This window comes from Argiope bruennichi, chromosome 4 (genome assembly GCF_947563725.1).
Source record: "Argiope bruennichi chromosome 4, qqArgBrue1.1, whole genome shotgun sequence".
NCBI lineage: Eukaryota > Metazoa > Arthropoda > Arachnida > Araneae > Araneidae > Argiope > Argiope bruennichi.
Genome location: NC_079154.1, coordinates 84,848,614 through 84,866,494, shown reverse-complemented (window position 1 = coordinate 84,866,494; position 17,881 = coordinate 84,848,614). Strand labels below are relative to the sequence as shown.

At 26.2% G+C, this 17,881-nt stretch overlaps 1 protein-coding gene across 1 annotated transcript; it reads left to right on the top strand.

Moving 5' to 3' along the window:
• Positions 1 to 8,761: 8,761 nt before the first annotated feature.
• On the top strand, positions 8,762 to 16,708 carry LOC129967166 (uncharacterized). The gene is made up of 5 exons (XM_056081863.1): positions 8,762 to 8,913; positions 10,516 to 10,657; positions 12,951 to 13,096; positions 14,676 to 14,811; positions 16,362 to 16,708. The coding sequence occupies exons 1-5, from the start codon at positions 8,880 to 8,882 to the stop codon at positions 16,615 to 16,617; spliced, it is 714 nt and encodes a 237-aa protein (XP_055937838.1). The 5' UTR covers positions 8,762 to 8,879; the 3' UTR covers positions 16,618 to 16,708.
• Positions 16,709 to 17,881: the final 1,173 nt, after the last annotated feature.

Here is a 17,881-nt window from a genome sequence, read left to right as displayed (position 1 = left end):
CGAGCTGTTTTTCATCAATTATTGTTACTAAGACGCATATAAAGTAAATAAGCACAATATACCGAAATTTTAAAATATCATTCAAGTTTTCAGATTTTTTTGAGCCATTAGTAGCACTACATTATATCAAGGAAAAGAATACTGATGAAAAGATTCCCAATGTTATAATTCCAATCAACACTTTTTTCTGTAGGTCCTCATTTATTTGTAGATGTCACCTCATCATGTGATACCTACAAATCTTCAGCATCACGAGTGCTGAATTTTTATAACCGATATTTCCGGTTAACATCGTTAATGAATTTCAGGAAGCAAAGATAATTCGGTAAATGTTGCAAATCAAAATATTTTAGATAATTGAGATTCTATATACTGATAAACCTAATGCAGCCGTAAAAAGTTTTGAGGGTCTTTTAACCACGCTTCTACTCTATTTTTTCACTGTAATTAAGTAACATGCATAAAAACTTTAAATCTGTTTTGAATAATATTAACAAACGAACTAACTTACAAACTAACAAACTTTCTTCAATATTCCTTCTTTACTGATCTATTAACTTTTTGTATAGACATACGCTTAACTCTTTGGCAACGAAATCGCTTTCCTCGACAGTAAATGACTAGTATTTGCCTTAAGTGCACGATTCGTCATTATAGGGTTAAGACAATTTGATTCGTTTAACATAGATAAAATACATCTTTATTAAAGTTGCACAGACCAATTTGAGATCAAACATCGTACAAACAGCTAAATGTCGTTACTTTTTAAGCTAACATCTTGTGTCCACACTACATCATCACACTTGCGGGAATATGTAGGACCTCGGCTGTTCAAAATATTGCATATATCGAATTTTAAGGGCATCTGGTTTCGTATTTTTGATTCTCTAATCATTAAGCCCAGAGATAGCTATAGGTCACCGTGACTCTTGCTTTAACCTTTTAGGGCAGTGGGAAGTATGCTTCCCACCAAATTTATCAATCTTTGTATGAAATTATGTAGGTTGGCATAAGTTCTGATAATTTTTTTTTAGAAAAACAGAAACTTAGATTCTGCAGTTCTTTATCTCACACAAAATAATGTGTCTTGATTTGTTACTTAATTATTAATTAACCAGATTAATTAATTAATCAAATTAAATTTATCTAATAAGCTAAATGAATCCCTTTTTTTATTCTAATTTCAAGCCTAAAAATATTTAAACATAATATGACTAGAAAAAAAATGGCCCTTTAAAGGGTTAAGAGAAGATGTAATATATACATACATAAAACTAACAAAACAGTTCTTGTAAAATAAGGTATCAGCTATTCGAAAAAGGCGAAAGAAAATCTTAATGCGTTCATGCCACTTAATTTTCAGAGTCATAATCAGGAGGTATAGCAAAAGCGATAAGTAATTCAGTCTTTGGTTTACAGTTTATCTCCCTAAATTTGAAGAAAGCCAATGCATAGAAACTTCAGAGATTCCAAATTTTAAAGTATTTTGTTAAATAGAATAAATTGATATGTTTGAATTGAAATATGTTTTGATAAATTATTAAAATTACTTTAAGAAATGTGACATTTAAAAATGCTCACTAATTTAAAATATTGGAAACTAATGACTGAATACTTTCTCTATTATCCCTTTCCAGCATTTATTATGGTATTTCATTGAAAGAGAAATTAAAGACATATTTCTAACCTCAAAAGCATTGGAAATTTTATTTGTAAATACAATAAAAAATAACATTCAAATAACTTTTTTTACCAAATGTAGTTTGCAATAAAATGAAATTTAAAATTCATCTTCGAATATACTTTTTATTCATTCCTTTCTTTTAGAACAATTTTTCACTGCATTTTAGAACAATATGATATAAAGGTCAAAAGATTGTTATAAAAGGCAGGTTTTGTTTTTATTTGAAATGCAAAAAAAATTATGCATAATTAATGAAAAGACAATTTTATCTTTGATTCAGAAATTTCTTTTTGATGTTTGAAAGAATATGATATCAGCATTTTTCATTCTTAGTTTTCAACAAAGAAAGAGAATTACACCATTAAATATTTATTGAGAACAATAAAAATGGTTTGAATTTCATTGCAATAATAAGATCTGTTGAAAAGTTATGTAAAAATATTTTTTTAAAAAAAATTGTCAAGAAACAGGAAAAAAAACCTGTGAGGTAGTTAATTTGAGGCCATAAAAAGTTCTTTAAATTCGTAAATGGTGTAAAAATCAGTTGAACACAGAAATATTTTTGGGATATATATATATATATATATATATATAAACAAAAAAAAACTTCACATAATTTTTATGTATTTACTAAAGCTCTAGTTAATTTTTTTTAAATAATTACTTGATGCACATTTTAACCTTTAAAGAATATTTGTACCAATTTTGGTGCATCAAGATCTGAAGATATGTACAGTAATGTGTAAACATGTTTACTTACTCCTTTTTTATTAACAGAATCCCAGCAGCATACATATATTTTTCAATATTGTATAATATTAAACAATGCTCGAAATATTGCATATTATTATCGAATATTGAACTAATATAATGTAATGCCGCACACTGTTTTAGCACGATTTTGCACAATATACAATATTGTGCAAAATTGAGTGCTGCATTGTATTATAAAAAATGAAGATGAACTATAAATATTAGATGTAGCGATCTGAAGAGCCACAATAGTATTTTGTAGTTTTTAGCTCTAGATGATGCGGCAGAAATTTCCCTAATCCGCTTTCTTAATTCTATGCAGTTATAATTAAATTGTTCGAAACCTTTGCCGATCGATTTCGAAGAGAAGCTAAAAATAACCAAGCGATTTGAAAGATCTGTTGCATACAGGAAAGTTAGAATGAACCCAGAAAGAAATATACTCTTAATTTTTTATAAATGTTTATGATGCAAATAGTTTTTTCGTAGATCAATGCTTTATAACAACTCTGCAACACAATTTCACGCAAAGCATTTTGTAAGTACTTAAGGATTTATCTTGATGTTCAGTATGTTTCGAGGCTGTTTTACCAGGTTTAAGTTCTCACTGCCAATCATTTTAGTATCAATAACATTGTTTCTTTTTGATGCCTTCCAAAAAAAAATAATGATTTTTATATCTTTCAATTACTGCAATAAAACGCTTTTCTAAAAAAATACAAAGAAATGTTGAATAAAATACAAAAAGAGGCACTCACGAGCAATGAACAACCAAATGTGGTATATAATGCGATAAATGAACAATCAAATGTGCTATACAATGCGATAAATGAACAACCAAATGTGCTATATAATGCGATAAATGAACAACCAAATGTGCTATATAATGCGATAAATGAACATTCAAATGTGCTATATAATGCAATAAATGAACAACCAAATGTGATTTATAATGCGATAAATGAACAACCAAATGTGCTATATAATGCGATAAATGAACAACCAAATGTGCTATATAATGCGATAAATGAATAATCAAATGTGCTATATAATGCGATAAATGAACAACCAAATGTGCTAGTCTGGCAATCTCATTGAATTTCAACCATTAAAAGTAGAAATTTTGCTGTGACCCAATATCAGATGTGGTACCAAAGCGAATCAAATACTGTATATAAGTACATTAGATATAATGAAAAATATACCTAATATATATATTAATATGCATATATAATGTGCTTATCATATATATTAGGTTAAATTCTGCTAAGAGAATAAGGGAATTCAGATATGAAAAGCTATTAGAATTAATTCTTCTATTGTGATTTTTAATTAAATTCTTAAAACCATCAGTTAAAACAGAACATTCAATAGCAAGAAAGATGCTCGTTGAAATGTTGAAGAATTGTAACTAATTTTAAATTACAGGATTCTACATTACAAAAGTTAGCAATTTCGTTATTATTCCCTAATCCTCTTATCTACTTCTAATTAAAAAATTGGTGTTACAAAAAATCTTTTTAATAAAAAAAATTATATTAAATTGTCATTCTTTCCTTTTTTTTATCATGTTATACATTTAGAAATCAACTAAAAACTGTTAGGATCAGATTAAGCGGATTTTTTTTTCTTTTGAGAAGTTGCTTTCCCAATCGATGACTACATTGAAACTGAGGAATCCCAGAAGTAACTTGAATTGGTACAAAAAGAATTAATTCTGTTAAATACATTATCAATCCAAAGTAAATGTGTATGCTTGTTTACAAGAATATAAATTGAGGTTGCTAGATTATTTGCAACACTGATTGCTTTGCTTCGTTCGTTCAAGCAATTTTAATATGACAACTAATTTTCTTTTTTTTTGGTAACCTGAATATGTTAAACGCAAAGGTTATGTGCGTGGCTTGTGCAATTTTCACGTGGGTTTTCACATACAGGTGAGTATTTCAAAAATAGATTTGTCAGTTAATAAGAAATTAAGATAATAAATCAGTGAAGAATTTGGTTGTAAACAAGGAAGTTCTAAGTAGATAGAAAGAGTTTTTTTTTCACTTTGACATTGAGTTTACAAATAATTTTCCGAATTTATTCAATAATTGAATATTTGTGATAAGTTCAAAATGCTTGGGTTTGAGGCATATTACTAATATTTATGGTAAATTTATATTACATGCTTGTATTGCATTTTAGTTTAACTACTCAATATCCATGGTAAATTCGAAATATAACAATTCAAACAATTTTAAATATTTATTATGTTACAGTGTTTCTTCATTTTTCAATATCTTGACTTCTATAAACTATGCATTGAATTTCAGTGAATGAACAATTTTATTTCTGCAATATGTCTTGAATCCAATTTTTTATTTATTTTATAGATTAGAAAAACCCAGAAAAATCATCTTTATGTCTGAAATTTAATATAATAATTCAAGATATAAAAAAGTATTTTTTTTAAAATCTAAACTTTCAAAGTTAATGTGTTTATCTATCAAATTTTGCTAAGTCAAAACTTTTAAAGTTGTCTAATTTCAATAACTAAATGAAAAAAAAATTGGCAATGAATTTTTTTTTCTGCTTAAAATATGTTTTACCTAGTTTTATTTTCCTATTTCTTAGGTCCTACTTTCTGTATTTTTACTATCATTCAATTATATTTTTCTCTATCACGTTCATACATAATATTTGTCTGAATTTATTTGTCAAAACTTAAAAGCAAAGCATTTGCAGATCAGAGAGTAGGATAAATACTTTTTAAAAGAATTTTTCAATGAAATAATATTTACATTTCGACTATGAAAAAGCTCAGAAAAAAATATGGAAAATCTCTTTCTCACAATTAATTAGTTTAAAATTCTAAATACAGATAGCACCGGAATGCAATGTAATACAAATGATGATGTTTGGAAGTGTGATTTTGTAGATATCAGAAATAAGAATAACTAAAAGTAATGCAGATAGCACAATATAAATATAATTATTTTCAGCTTAAGAGATTTAATGGGCATTTATCAATAATATCTATATAAGTTCAAATAAACTATTTATTCTAGTATGAGTCAGTATTTTATGTACTCTTCTCTAACTGTTTTAATCTGTGCATGAATGAGTGCTATTATATAATAAATCCTAAAAGATCTTAATATGTTATACATCGATTTCTAATAATACAGCAGTCAATTTGGGAATAGTACAACTTTACGAGTTTTTTTTTTTTTTTTTTTTTTTTTTTTTTTTTGTATAGCATTTTACCAAAAAATATAGTGCAAAATATGTATTTGAATTTGCCTTAAACTGTGTAATTGAGCCTCATTGTCTGTAATCTATGTGTGAAATAGAATAATAAAATCTATAAGCGTCTTTATATGAAATGCACAAAGATAATTTATAAATTTATATAAAAAATTAATCATTTTTTTCATGTGAATATATATTTTGAATTAAGTATATATTTCTCATGCATATGAGAGACAATTATAATAGCTATATTCTCCATTTCAAGATCAACATGAGAAAACATTCTAATGAAAATATTATTCTAATCTATAGATTTAATATTTAATGATAGATTTTTTTTAAGTTGCTTGAAATTAAGTATTTTTTCCATTATGTTATCCGTAAATTCTGAATTTGTTTAATTATGAGAATTTATTTAAGTTGGGAAACAATGTTTTTAAAAACAAATAGCATAAAATTATGATTTTCAGTTGTTACTGAATGTACTAAAAATAGTTATTAATAACTGCATTAATACATATAAATAATGCAAAAGAGCCAAAGATGGACACGCGATTCAACTATACAGTTAAATCAAGCTATACATTTCTTTTAATAGCCACCAGATGTCACCACTATTTTTGCATCATATTCCGCACTTTTCATTGATTTCATTCGAATAATCAGATAACTGGAAATAAATTAAAGAAAGCAGACACGGGTATTAACAACAATTGATGCACAACATTTTACAGTAGTTTCTGGCTTGTTTCTACAGAGTTATTGAATCGAAGTCAATTGCTTGGAAACAATGGATTTCAAAAAGGATAATTGAGTGGAGTTGGCCTTGGTAAAATGATTGCTAACAATGAGGAAATTTGTAGAATAATGATGATATCAATAACGTTATTCCGAATAATTCAAGTTCAAAATTACTCTTTTCTATGATTCTATAAAAAATTTCTATGATTTGGAATATAACTCCTTGAAAAAAGCAAGAACTGGATAAAAAAAGAAAAAAAGAAAGTATTTTCTCGAGAATGATATATTAAAGAAAAGTACTAAGAAGAAATTTTATTTCATTTTTTATGGAAGAAATTCTTTCTAAAAAAAGTATTTAAATGAAAACTTTTACCATGAATGTTTTTTAATACTTTTTTAATATTAAACAATTAAATAATTTGATTAACTGACTAATTATTTCTAAATTAATAATTCTAATAAAGATACATTAAAGTTTTAGAATGAAAAATCCCTAATATATTTTTAAATCCATTTTACATCCAAAATTCAATACTATTTTTTTCAAAATTTCAATATATATATATATATATATATATATATATATATATATATATATATATATAGAGAGAGAGAGAGAGAGAGAGAGAGAGAGAGAGAGTGAGAGAGAGAGAGAGAGAGCGAAATTATCAATAAATGGGATTTAACTACATTCTTTTTTTAAATCTATGAAAAAAAAAGAAGCGATAATCAAATTCCAGTAAATATTCAAATTAATTAATTAATATTAGAAAAAAGAAAATTGAACTTCTTTTTTCCTTCAAATTAAAATTTTTATTGAACCAATATATATATATATATATATATAAATATATACATAAAAAATCTCCATGAGCATATATTTTCCATGGTAAAATTATTTCAGACATGTATATTCGCAATTAGCAACTTTTTTGAGGGAAATTTGATGAATAAAATCTTTTTAAATGCCATGCTACTCAAAACAGTATTACATATACTATCATTTAATCTTTTTCTATCACGTGTATATATCTTCAATTAATTTAATTTAAAATATTCACGGTGATTTTAAATTTACTTCGCCTTAAATAATTCCATTGAAATTTTTAAGCCTTAGATTTTGACACCCAGTCATGTCTTTCATATATGTAGGAACGGAAATGTTGAAAAAAAGAATACATAAAGCAATACTTATTCATTTATATTAAAAAATTAAAAATTCTATCAGTATTCGTGACAAACAGATATAAAATTATATGCATTGGATTTTAAAGCTTAACATGACATAATTTAATTCTATATTTTTTCCTCAATTACATCATAAAGTTATATTATTGAAATAAATGGTTTTTAAAATTCATAACATTTTCATCCTTTTTTGTAAGAATATGATCATGTTGATAACTATACAGACGAACCTAGTTTTCTCCTCATCTGTAAAATTTTTGACAAAAATAAAGAAATAAATTGCTTAAATTTAGTGAAATTTCTTTGAAATTTTTTAATGTAATTGCTATTCAACATGATGGAGAACTCAGTTGACAATTTATTATGGACACTTATATTTATTTCAAATTCCTTTTTAGAAATTTGACCATAAAGTTATTATATTAAATTAATATTGTCTCATAAATTCATGCAATTGTTATTATGTTTCCTAAAGAAATAGTCAAACTAGACAAATATGTTAAATTTTCTTCTTAAATCTGTTCTTCTTATTTTGAGAAAAAAATCATTGTCATTTTGATATGTAATTGAAATTAAATATAATGAAGAGCTTTGATTATTGATCATTTAAGTTTTAATTGCTTTAATTTTATTTATTTGAAATAAGTCAACAAATTTAACATATTAAAATGAATGTTATCTCAAAAAAAAGTCCTGAAATTATCACCTTTTTTCTGTGTGCCATTACCAAATGACCACATCAACCCACTCGAGTGCATATATGATTGATTACTATCATGATTAATTTTTTTCTTATTTGACTACATCTTACTTGTTTGTCGAAATTTCTTTCACATTTTACTATGTAATTGTGATTAATTACCGTGAGAAATTGCAATAACGGATCACGCACGATCTCTTTCAATGAAACTTCTTTTTTTAAAAAATTAGATCATAAAGTCCTATATTAAAATGAATGTTATCTCAAGAAATCTTGGAATTGTCGCCATTTTCTCCAAGGACATGAACAAACTGATTACTGAACAAACACGTCTGGCTTTGCAACAAAGGATATCGTAATCTTGTGGTAACGTAATGCGCAAGTCCGGATAATGTCCGAATTCAATTCTTTCATGGTTGGATGACCAAGCGAAAGGAAGAGGATTCTATCTTGGTTTTCCTTCTTTTTTCTTAAAAATCCTCGACATCCTTATAAAAGAATTAGTAATCCAGCAGCCTTTAAAACAAACAGGGTTTTCCAAACTTATCTCACTTTGTGCTAACCCTTCCAGCAAAGATGAAGCTCTTACTAAGTCTAGGATTAACGTTAGGTATGGGACTGGCTGTTTATTATGGCTTTTTGTTGTATATCGACTTTGTAAAAATCTATATGCAAGTCTAGGATATATTACTTACAATACTTATTTATTTAAAGTACTATTAAATGTATTTATTTAGATACTTTTTGTGCTTTTAATTTAACAGTAAAGGAAATTTATATTATTTTATATATTAAAAAGTTATATATCTTTTAAATTAGTATGTAGCTTTGAATAAAATTAAATTAATTTAGGTAGAAGCATCCATTTCAAATTTTTACTTAAAACTATTTGTGGCTTTCTAAATAATTTTAAATCTATTTACATTAAAGCTGCTTAGTAGATCATTCATTAGATACTATTTTAGTAAAAGTTATAGTTCACTTGTAGTATATGCTGTTAAAAGGCATATGCGTGGAGTCTTTTACTAAAGTGCTCATTCATTTAAATATTTTATGTTTAATATCGAATCATATGTAAAACTTAACAACTGCTAACACCAACATTCTGTCATTCTTTTAAATTATTATTTAATTTTAAATTTAAGCAGTTTAGGTGAAATACGAAGTATGATTTAAGATCTGTTCGAAAAAATTGTCACGATTTGTGATGAATTTTCAACCATTTTCTTATACCTCGTAATTTATAAATATATGTATCAATATTATTATACTAATTATTTAATAATTGCAATTATAATGAACATTAATGAATTTTCAACTAAAAATGAACAAATTTTAAAATCAAAGAACTTTACAAATTTGTTTATAAAATTATGACATTTTCAACTAAATGCTTTAAACGAACCTCATCACATTTTCGTACCTTATATTGCTATCATTCGCTTTAACTCAAAAATGCAATATTATTTTGAAATAGCGTTAAGTACGTTAAGTATTGTTAGCAATTTTATTAATTAACATTTAGAAGATTTTATTTAAAAAAGGTAGTTAATACGATTATTATAAACAACGTGAAATCAGAATTTCATTTTAATAATAAAACAAATATTCCGTGGTTTCTTTAATTTTTTTTAATTCTTTCCTTTATATTGGAATATAAACTGCATTAAAGATATTTTGCAAAGGCGGTCCTATTTTTACTTGAATTTCATAAAAAAGCATTGCTAGAATTTCTATTAATTCATATTTTAGAAAAGGATAATTAACGATGCAATTTAGTATAGTTGGCATGGTTAAAAATTTCATAAACTTATTTTATCTAATTTAAATTATTGTAGTGTTCTTATAGAAATGATTCCTTGCTTAGTATATTAAATGAAGTATTATTTATAAAAACGACTAAAGAGCCCCAACTAGGCATGACACGTTAGTTAGCTAAAAAATTTGAGGATAGACAAAATCTTAACACTCAATTGCTATATTAGTAGATGCCCAAAGTTTTCTCTCTTTTTCTGAAATCATCGAAAATTTAAAAATGATTCACTTTAAATTTATTATATTTTGTTGCATTTTAATTTCGATTTTAAGAGAATCAAGAAATTAAGTTCGTTATCAGAAGATATATCTATTGAATATCATAAGTAGAGTAGATTTAACAAATCTTATTATTTCCTCTAACGAATCTGATCCATTATAATAAACTCTTTTTCAGTTCTTGCAACTTTGACGCTTGCTGAACCTCCGTGCCATACCAGCGAGTTGATGGCATGCGTGGACATAGTCATTAACTGGTCGCATACTCTTCCAAAGAGGTCCTTACCTGTGTCAGAAGATGAAGTTAAGGTCGAATGCGAGTGAGTTTAATTATGAGTTTTTTGAGTTGATAAAATGCTGAAAAGATTACTATTATATCCACCTGTAGTAAATTTTATAGTAAAACATCCAGCATATTAAATATGCGATTTTATTAAAATGTTCACTATCATAACGTATACATTTGATTCGTATAATCTTTCTAATTATATTATCCTTCCTTTTCGTTCTCTCTTAACTACGGTGAAGATGAAATATTACTCTAATTGGAGAATAGATGCGACAATCAATGCATTAAGAAACATATTGATGTTTTATAAGATAGTATATCTATACCTTATTCTCAAATTTTGAATATACAGGGAAAATGTAGGAATACATATACGTATACAATGAAATGTTTTGAACATACAGAAAACTAAATATATATTACTTTAAAGTATATTATATAATTAAATAAAAATGCCAAATTACACTTTATAAAGTGCAATTTAGCATTAAATTTCATATACTTTATAAATTAAATTTCATATACTTTATATTAACTCGTAATAATTATGTAAATATTTTAATTATTACGAGTTAATACGACACTGTTACTCAATCATAAAATATCACTAAGCAGAAATTTATTGGAAAACTGCTTCTTTAAAAATATTATACCTTTATATTTAACACTAGAGTTATGTTCCTGAGTTTAATTCTAAGTATGTAATAATATTTTGTGCAACAATTTTCGGCCTGGTAGTACTTACATTTTAATTTATTTTCCATTCGAGTATCACTTCCTCATAGGCATAGCAAAGGCTTCTCTACAAACTAAGATAATTTTAATACAATTCAAATTTTCTGAGTTTTTTCAACAATAAATTAAATAAATAATATGGCCTGTTTTATTAACACTTTGATCCATTTTATTTATGTATAAAAGATTAATTCATAAATTATTGATTGATGTTATAGATTGATTCATTGATTATTTTCATACATATTAAGGAAAATTAGCATCATAAATATTACTTTATAATAATATTTTTATGACGTTTTCTATATGTTATTTAGAAGTTGGCACTTCAATAGGTAATTATTATTGTCATTCATTTCACATATATGTCTCTTACCAGAATTTTCTCTCACGATATTGAAGCAGCTTTTCAAATTCCTTTTGGCAAACCACAGTATTTAGTTTTAAAAAGTTTAATATGCTATATGCTGACTTCGGCATCGCTGAATCTTGGCATCTTAAGAATTCACATTCTTTAGCTGTAACTGTAAAGTTACTAAAACTCTTACATTTTCCAGAATCATATTTTTGCTGATAAATAAATAAATAAGTATTAATGGATAATTTGTATCCAAAAATAGACTAGATCTTTCTTTTTCACAATCTTTATTGATTTATTCTCTTATTCTTATTTTCTGAGAAGAAAATAAGAATAAGAAATTTTTTTAGTCCCAAAAGGACATCTCTAGAACCCGAGATAATCTAAGCCTAGTGCATATAAGACATTTTAAGAAGAAATATACGTAAATGAAATAAATAAAAATTCAGAAACAATTGACTAGTAAATTATTACTAAAAAGAGGTAAAAAAAAAGTACAGAGAATTCATTTGTGGCTAGTATTTTTCTTATTCATGCATCAAACTGATTCATTCCCTTTGATCACGTTGTGTCGACCTTATTCTTGTCTTTAAGAAAGATTAAATATAGCTAGCATCTTCTAATATGAGTTATTTACTGTTAAATTCAATAATTTGAAGCATTTAATTGAACTTTTGAATGTTTTACTCAAAGTGGGATAGATATTTGGTTACTCTTTTAAATATTTTATGTAATTATTTTTTTAAAAAAATTAAAATTTCGACAATTATTTATATTTTAGCTATGTATTCCTAATTAAAGTTTGTGTTTTTAATTCAAAAACAAATGCAATAGGATTTCTAATCTAAAATTAGCAGTAGAAATGAGTACCGCCCTCACAAATCTGGGATGCCTGACCCAGATGACATTGAATGGCATTGGAATGACATTAAATATTATTGGTATAAGTATCTGAATGCCTGCTTCTGGCTTCAATTAGAGCGAACACCATTTCCAACTTTGAAGAGCCATCTGTTATCAATGCGCAAGTTCATGTTGGCAATATCGAAGAAATGATCTTCTACAAATAGTTGTGAAAGCCAAATAAGCAGTAGAAATTGATTCAAATTGGAAAGAAATAATAATTTTTCAGATAATCGAAATTTAGGGAGGATATTTGAGTTATAATTTTCAATGTCTTACTATGGAATTTTGACTTGGGACATTAAAATTTTTAAATGAATCATTTCAGAGCCTTCACCAAAGCCATGGACTGTGCTTTCAAATTCCGAGACAGCTGTGTAACGCCTCTGCAGAAGGAAGTTCTTGGCCTAGTAATTGAGGGAGCACAAGAATTTGTAAAAGATTTCTGCACCGTTGGATCTGCAACTCGCCTAAGTATGCAGTTTATGTCATGGATACATAATAATAAAAGTTTTAGTATAAAAGAACGTGAACGAATCAGATAATCTTACATTACATTTTAATTATAATTAATAATTACTTTAAATATCGTAAATAATTTCTCATAGTAAAAAAGAAAAAGAAAAAAAAATTGAAATTTCGAAGTCATTTTCATGCGCTTTCAGCAGATTATTCAAATAATATTAAAATAAAGACAGAGTTATTTTATTTTTATTTTTTTCTTCTTCTGAACACATGCGTTCAACAAGCACCTGGCATATACTGAATACACCTAGGAGGGCTAATGTCTTTTCAATGGTGTGGCATGAAATTTTCATTGTGTATGCCAGCTCATGTGTTCTTTTTCCAAGCGTATCAGTATTAAAACGACGAGAAACGTCTCAAAAATATCTGACATAACATCAAAATGGGATGTTATTCCAACTAAATTAAACACAACATAATTAAGCTGACATGCAAGTCACAGAATTTTTATCTGAAGATTGGATATTACAAATTATAATTTATGATATTTAATACGAAGATATATAAAATGTCAAAAAAAAGTTGATCATGAAATGGATGTTCAACTTAAATTTTAATGTCACTTGAGTTTTATTTGCTGTACAATTTTAATATTTTCCCTTCATTATACTATGACGAATTCATTATATTGATATCGTGAAATACTATCGCTTTGTAGTTACTTTCTGAAAAATATTTAATTAAATATTTTTTTTAAAATATGAAACTCATGATTTTGGAGAAAACAGAGGTTCTTTAGCAGTTTCAGTATGGATATTATGAAAAAAAAATGTGTAAAATAGCTTATTCCATTTGATAGAAAGTAGCAACTTAGTCACTGTGATAAGTATTTCTCAAAATTCTATTCCTACAAATTTCCGGTTTAAGTTTTCAAGTTTTAAAAGAAAACGTATGCTATAAACTTTGCAGCTAACTATGTTTTGCGATATAATATTGCTTTGCTATTAACCATTAGTAATTATCTTTTAAAATTTTGCTAAGATCTATGCGGTAGAAAATTAATCAATTAAAAATTAAGTAAAAAATTTATCTTTCTAAAAACGATAAAAAATATTTTAAAGATATTTTCAATCTATTTAGAGAAGCAAACACTTTCTATCCCTTTGAGAAACAATATTAAATTATTGTATAAAATGTTAAAATATTAAATATGTTGAAATTGTATAAAAGAATATATTCAGGGCTGCCATCTTCTGTTTTTATTAATAACTAAAAATGCACTTCTTTTTAGAAGTCATGGGAAAATTTTACTCTATGCAAAGAAACAACTAAAATAATATGTTTGGTGCTGCCATCTATTGCAAATATTAATAACAAAAAAGGCCATTCTTCTTAGAAGGTATAAAAAGATTTCGGTCTAGCTAAAGAAATTGGAAATCGGTTTGGAAATCGTTAAATCTATTTGATAGTCTAATATTATCTTATTATTAAATTTCTAGAGGGTCGAGACTTACAGAATTTATCAGTTACAATAAATTTAACATTTTAAATAACACTGTCTTATAAATCATATTTGACATCATTACAGGATATCTAGAACATGCTCCTTGCCTAAACAAAGTGTCTCAATCAGATGAAACGAAAACACAAATGGAGTACGCCTTAGCTGTTGTGGAATCTTTGAACAAACAATCAGAAAAGGATTTTATCATGTATTCATGCTGGTAAGTAGAGGAATTTCATATTACATTCCAACCATTTTAATAATAAAGAATTTATCTCATTTTTCCTAACAGTGTGCATTGAATTAAGGTATTTTGAGACTATTAATGATTGTATAAATTTCAGTTATATATATAAATTTTAAAATTTGATACAGAAACATATGAGATCTCAAATGTTGCATGAATTCTTTGCAGAATCAATAAAAGATTCTCTAAATAGTTGTCACAGCCTATTAAAAAAAGTTTAAACAGATGAACGTATTATGAGGTTAAGATAAACACTTAACCACAAAAACAGTTTTTTAATTCTCAAATGACATAAATAACGTATCATTATTTTTAGAAAGCAAAATAAATAAAAAATACTTAGAAAGGAATACATTTTACTTTTAAACATGTCATAGAATCTAAATTTTACTAATAAAATTCAGTATATTCAATTAAATATAAATTTATTGAATTTGTTAGTAGAAAATAAAATATAAAAAATGCATTTGTGTTTTGATAATAAAAAAAAAACCTGAAATAACTTTGGTTTCGCATTAGCAATTTCAATTTGATAATTTTTATACAAACAATGTGAAAACGTACCAACACAAAAAAAATAATTATAATAATTTTAAAATAAAAAAAAAATATTTCAAAATAAAATACAAAAAAAAATGAAATTATTTAATTGAGAAATTGTAGAATGCTTATGCTGAGAAAAGTATTTTGTTCATATAGTTATAATAATAAATACGTATTCGCATAATGCAATAATTTTTTGTATGATTTTTGTACTATTTTTGACACTCTAGATTCTCAAAGTAGGAGCTGAAGCTCCTTCAGACTTAAAAATTCAAATTGGCAATAACAAAATATTAATAAAAAAAAACTTTTTCTGATTCTGTCATGCATAGATTTTGAATGACATTTTGCAGTACAAAATATAATTCATGCATTTTGTAAACAGACCTCGTTGAACTTAACCTGATTTTGTAAGATAGCCAGTAATCGTTTTATCTTTGGAAATTTATAAATTATAGACCAATTACTTATGATTTGGCTGGTTTCTTGAATATAGCGTTACTTCAAAATAGCAGTTCGTTGCTTTAAAAAAGTTTATAAAAAATATTCGCAACCATTTCAAATAATAATAATAATAATATGGATTAAAGCCAGTCATGGTTTCAAGATAATGGTAAAATGGTAATGGTCGCCCGAGATTAGAAGTTAATCAAGTCAATGGGGAAAGAACCATGAAATAGCCAATACCTTCCCTTTGATGGTTTTTTAAAAGTTGACAAAAAAGTGGAGATCAAGAAAGAACTATCCTTGTTCTTTGAACTCGATTCAAAATTACGCGACGTGGCTCCAAATATTTCTGTTTAGCTTGAAATCAAAAGCTATATAAAGTCAATATGCATTCTATAATTCAAGAAACCAACATTTTATTCGATTTCTTGAAAGGACTCCCATCGGGATTTTTGAAATAAATCACACTTTTAAACATTAGTTCAAAATTTCTAAAATGGCCTGCTAACTTTTATTATATCTTCTTTTCACAGTGGTTATAGGAAAATCTACAACGCATTCTTGAAGATGGGTAAAGACACTTGCGGTAAGGAATCTGTAGATCCTGTCTTAGACATGATCCGATTGGTCGCCGCTCAGTTGCCAGATGTTATCTGCAACGGAATCGAAGGCAACGAAGATAGATGCGTGGCACTTCTGCCAGCAGATGGCTCTAAAGTTTCAGCTGATGCCCAGAAGACAGCACTCTTTACATTCTTACATAACGCACTCAAAAACTGGTTGGATTAATCCTTTTCTAGTTTATATAAAGATAATATGTTGAAATATTGTCTGTTGTTGTTGTAAAAGAATCTAATAAAATTTGTTACGTTTTCCTATAGTTTGGACTTATGTTTTATATATTTCTGTAGAGTTGTTAATATTTTTCTCACTGGTAGAGTCACTGATGTATCAGTGAGCTGTTAACCACTTTTAACATATATATATATATATATATATATATATATATATAATCACTTTTAACATATATAACAGTAGAAAAGAATAATTACAGAGTTGACCTGCAAGAGCATGTTTTTCGTACATATGGTGAGTCATCAGGTTATAAACTACAAATATAGGACAACTATAAAGTAGACGCAATTCCTCTTCTGTATATCGTCGATCACTGAGCTATTAAGATATGAATGACCAATACAGAAAAATTACAGAGTAGACCTATCGTAGCTTTTTCTTCTGGCACATTTCGTATATTACTGAGCTGTTAGGACATTAAGTACAGTTATAGAAAAATTACAAAGCACCATTGTAAGCATTTGTTCTTCTAACACGAATCGTATCTGGTCAGGAGAGTGGCTTGTTTCCATATCTATTTTTCGCATTCTGACATAATGATATTTTTTAATTAATGGACATACCAATCAATGTAGCTTACATTTCTTTTAAATGATTACAAATATACAGTTTACACTAATTTATACACATGGTGCTCACTTTCTTCGATTTATGAAATCCATTCGAAGAACAAATGCTCCATTAGGTAGACTTAGAAGTTTTGTTTAGTTGGATTTATATCGATATTTAAGGCAGGGATTAATTTCATTAAATTAAAATTCACTCTGTTTCCTAGAAATATTAATTTTCTTAACTTCTAAACTATAATTAATAATCTTAATACATTAAAAATTAATGTTAATGCAATAATAATGCATTAGTTAATTCATAATTTAATAATATGAAGTAAAATTTCACATTATTATTTTATAAGACTATAAAATATAGATTCAATTGAATCATTTTTCTACAAATTATAGTAAATTTAATTTCACTTTCTACAAATTTTTACAAATTATTACACATTTCTTATATGTATTACGAAATAAAAACAAAAGTGAAAATTTTATTTTGGAATTAAAAAAAATTATTCTTTGAATTGTTAATAATGATAAAAATTACGAGATTTGTTGTAACTATGAAATTATAACATTAATCAAATTTAAGAATAAAAATAAAAGCATTGCTGCCATTTATGAAACAAATTAAATTAAAAATA

What these genes read in the sequence shown, in the direction of transcription:
- LOC129967166 (XM_056081863.1), top strand. Translation starts at nt 8,880, where the DNA reads ATGAAGCTCTTACTAAGTCTAGGATTAACGTTAG. An exon ending in AAGTCTAGGATTAACGTTAG is followed by an intron (nt 8,914 to 10,515) that starts GTATGGGACTGG and finishes ACTCTTTTTCAG; the next exon opens with TTCTTGCAACTTTGACGCTT. An exon ending in GAAGTTAAGGTCGAATGCGA is followed by an intron (nt 10,658 to 12,950) that starts GTGAGTTTAATT and finishes GAATCATTTCAG; the next exon opens with AGCCTTCACCAAAGCCATGG.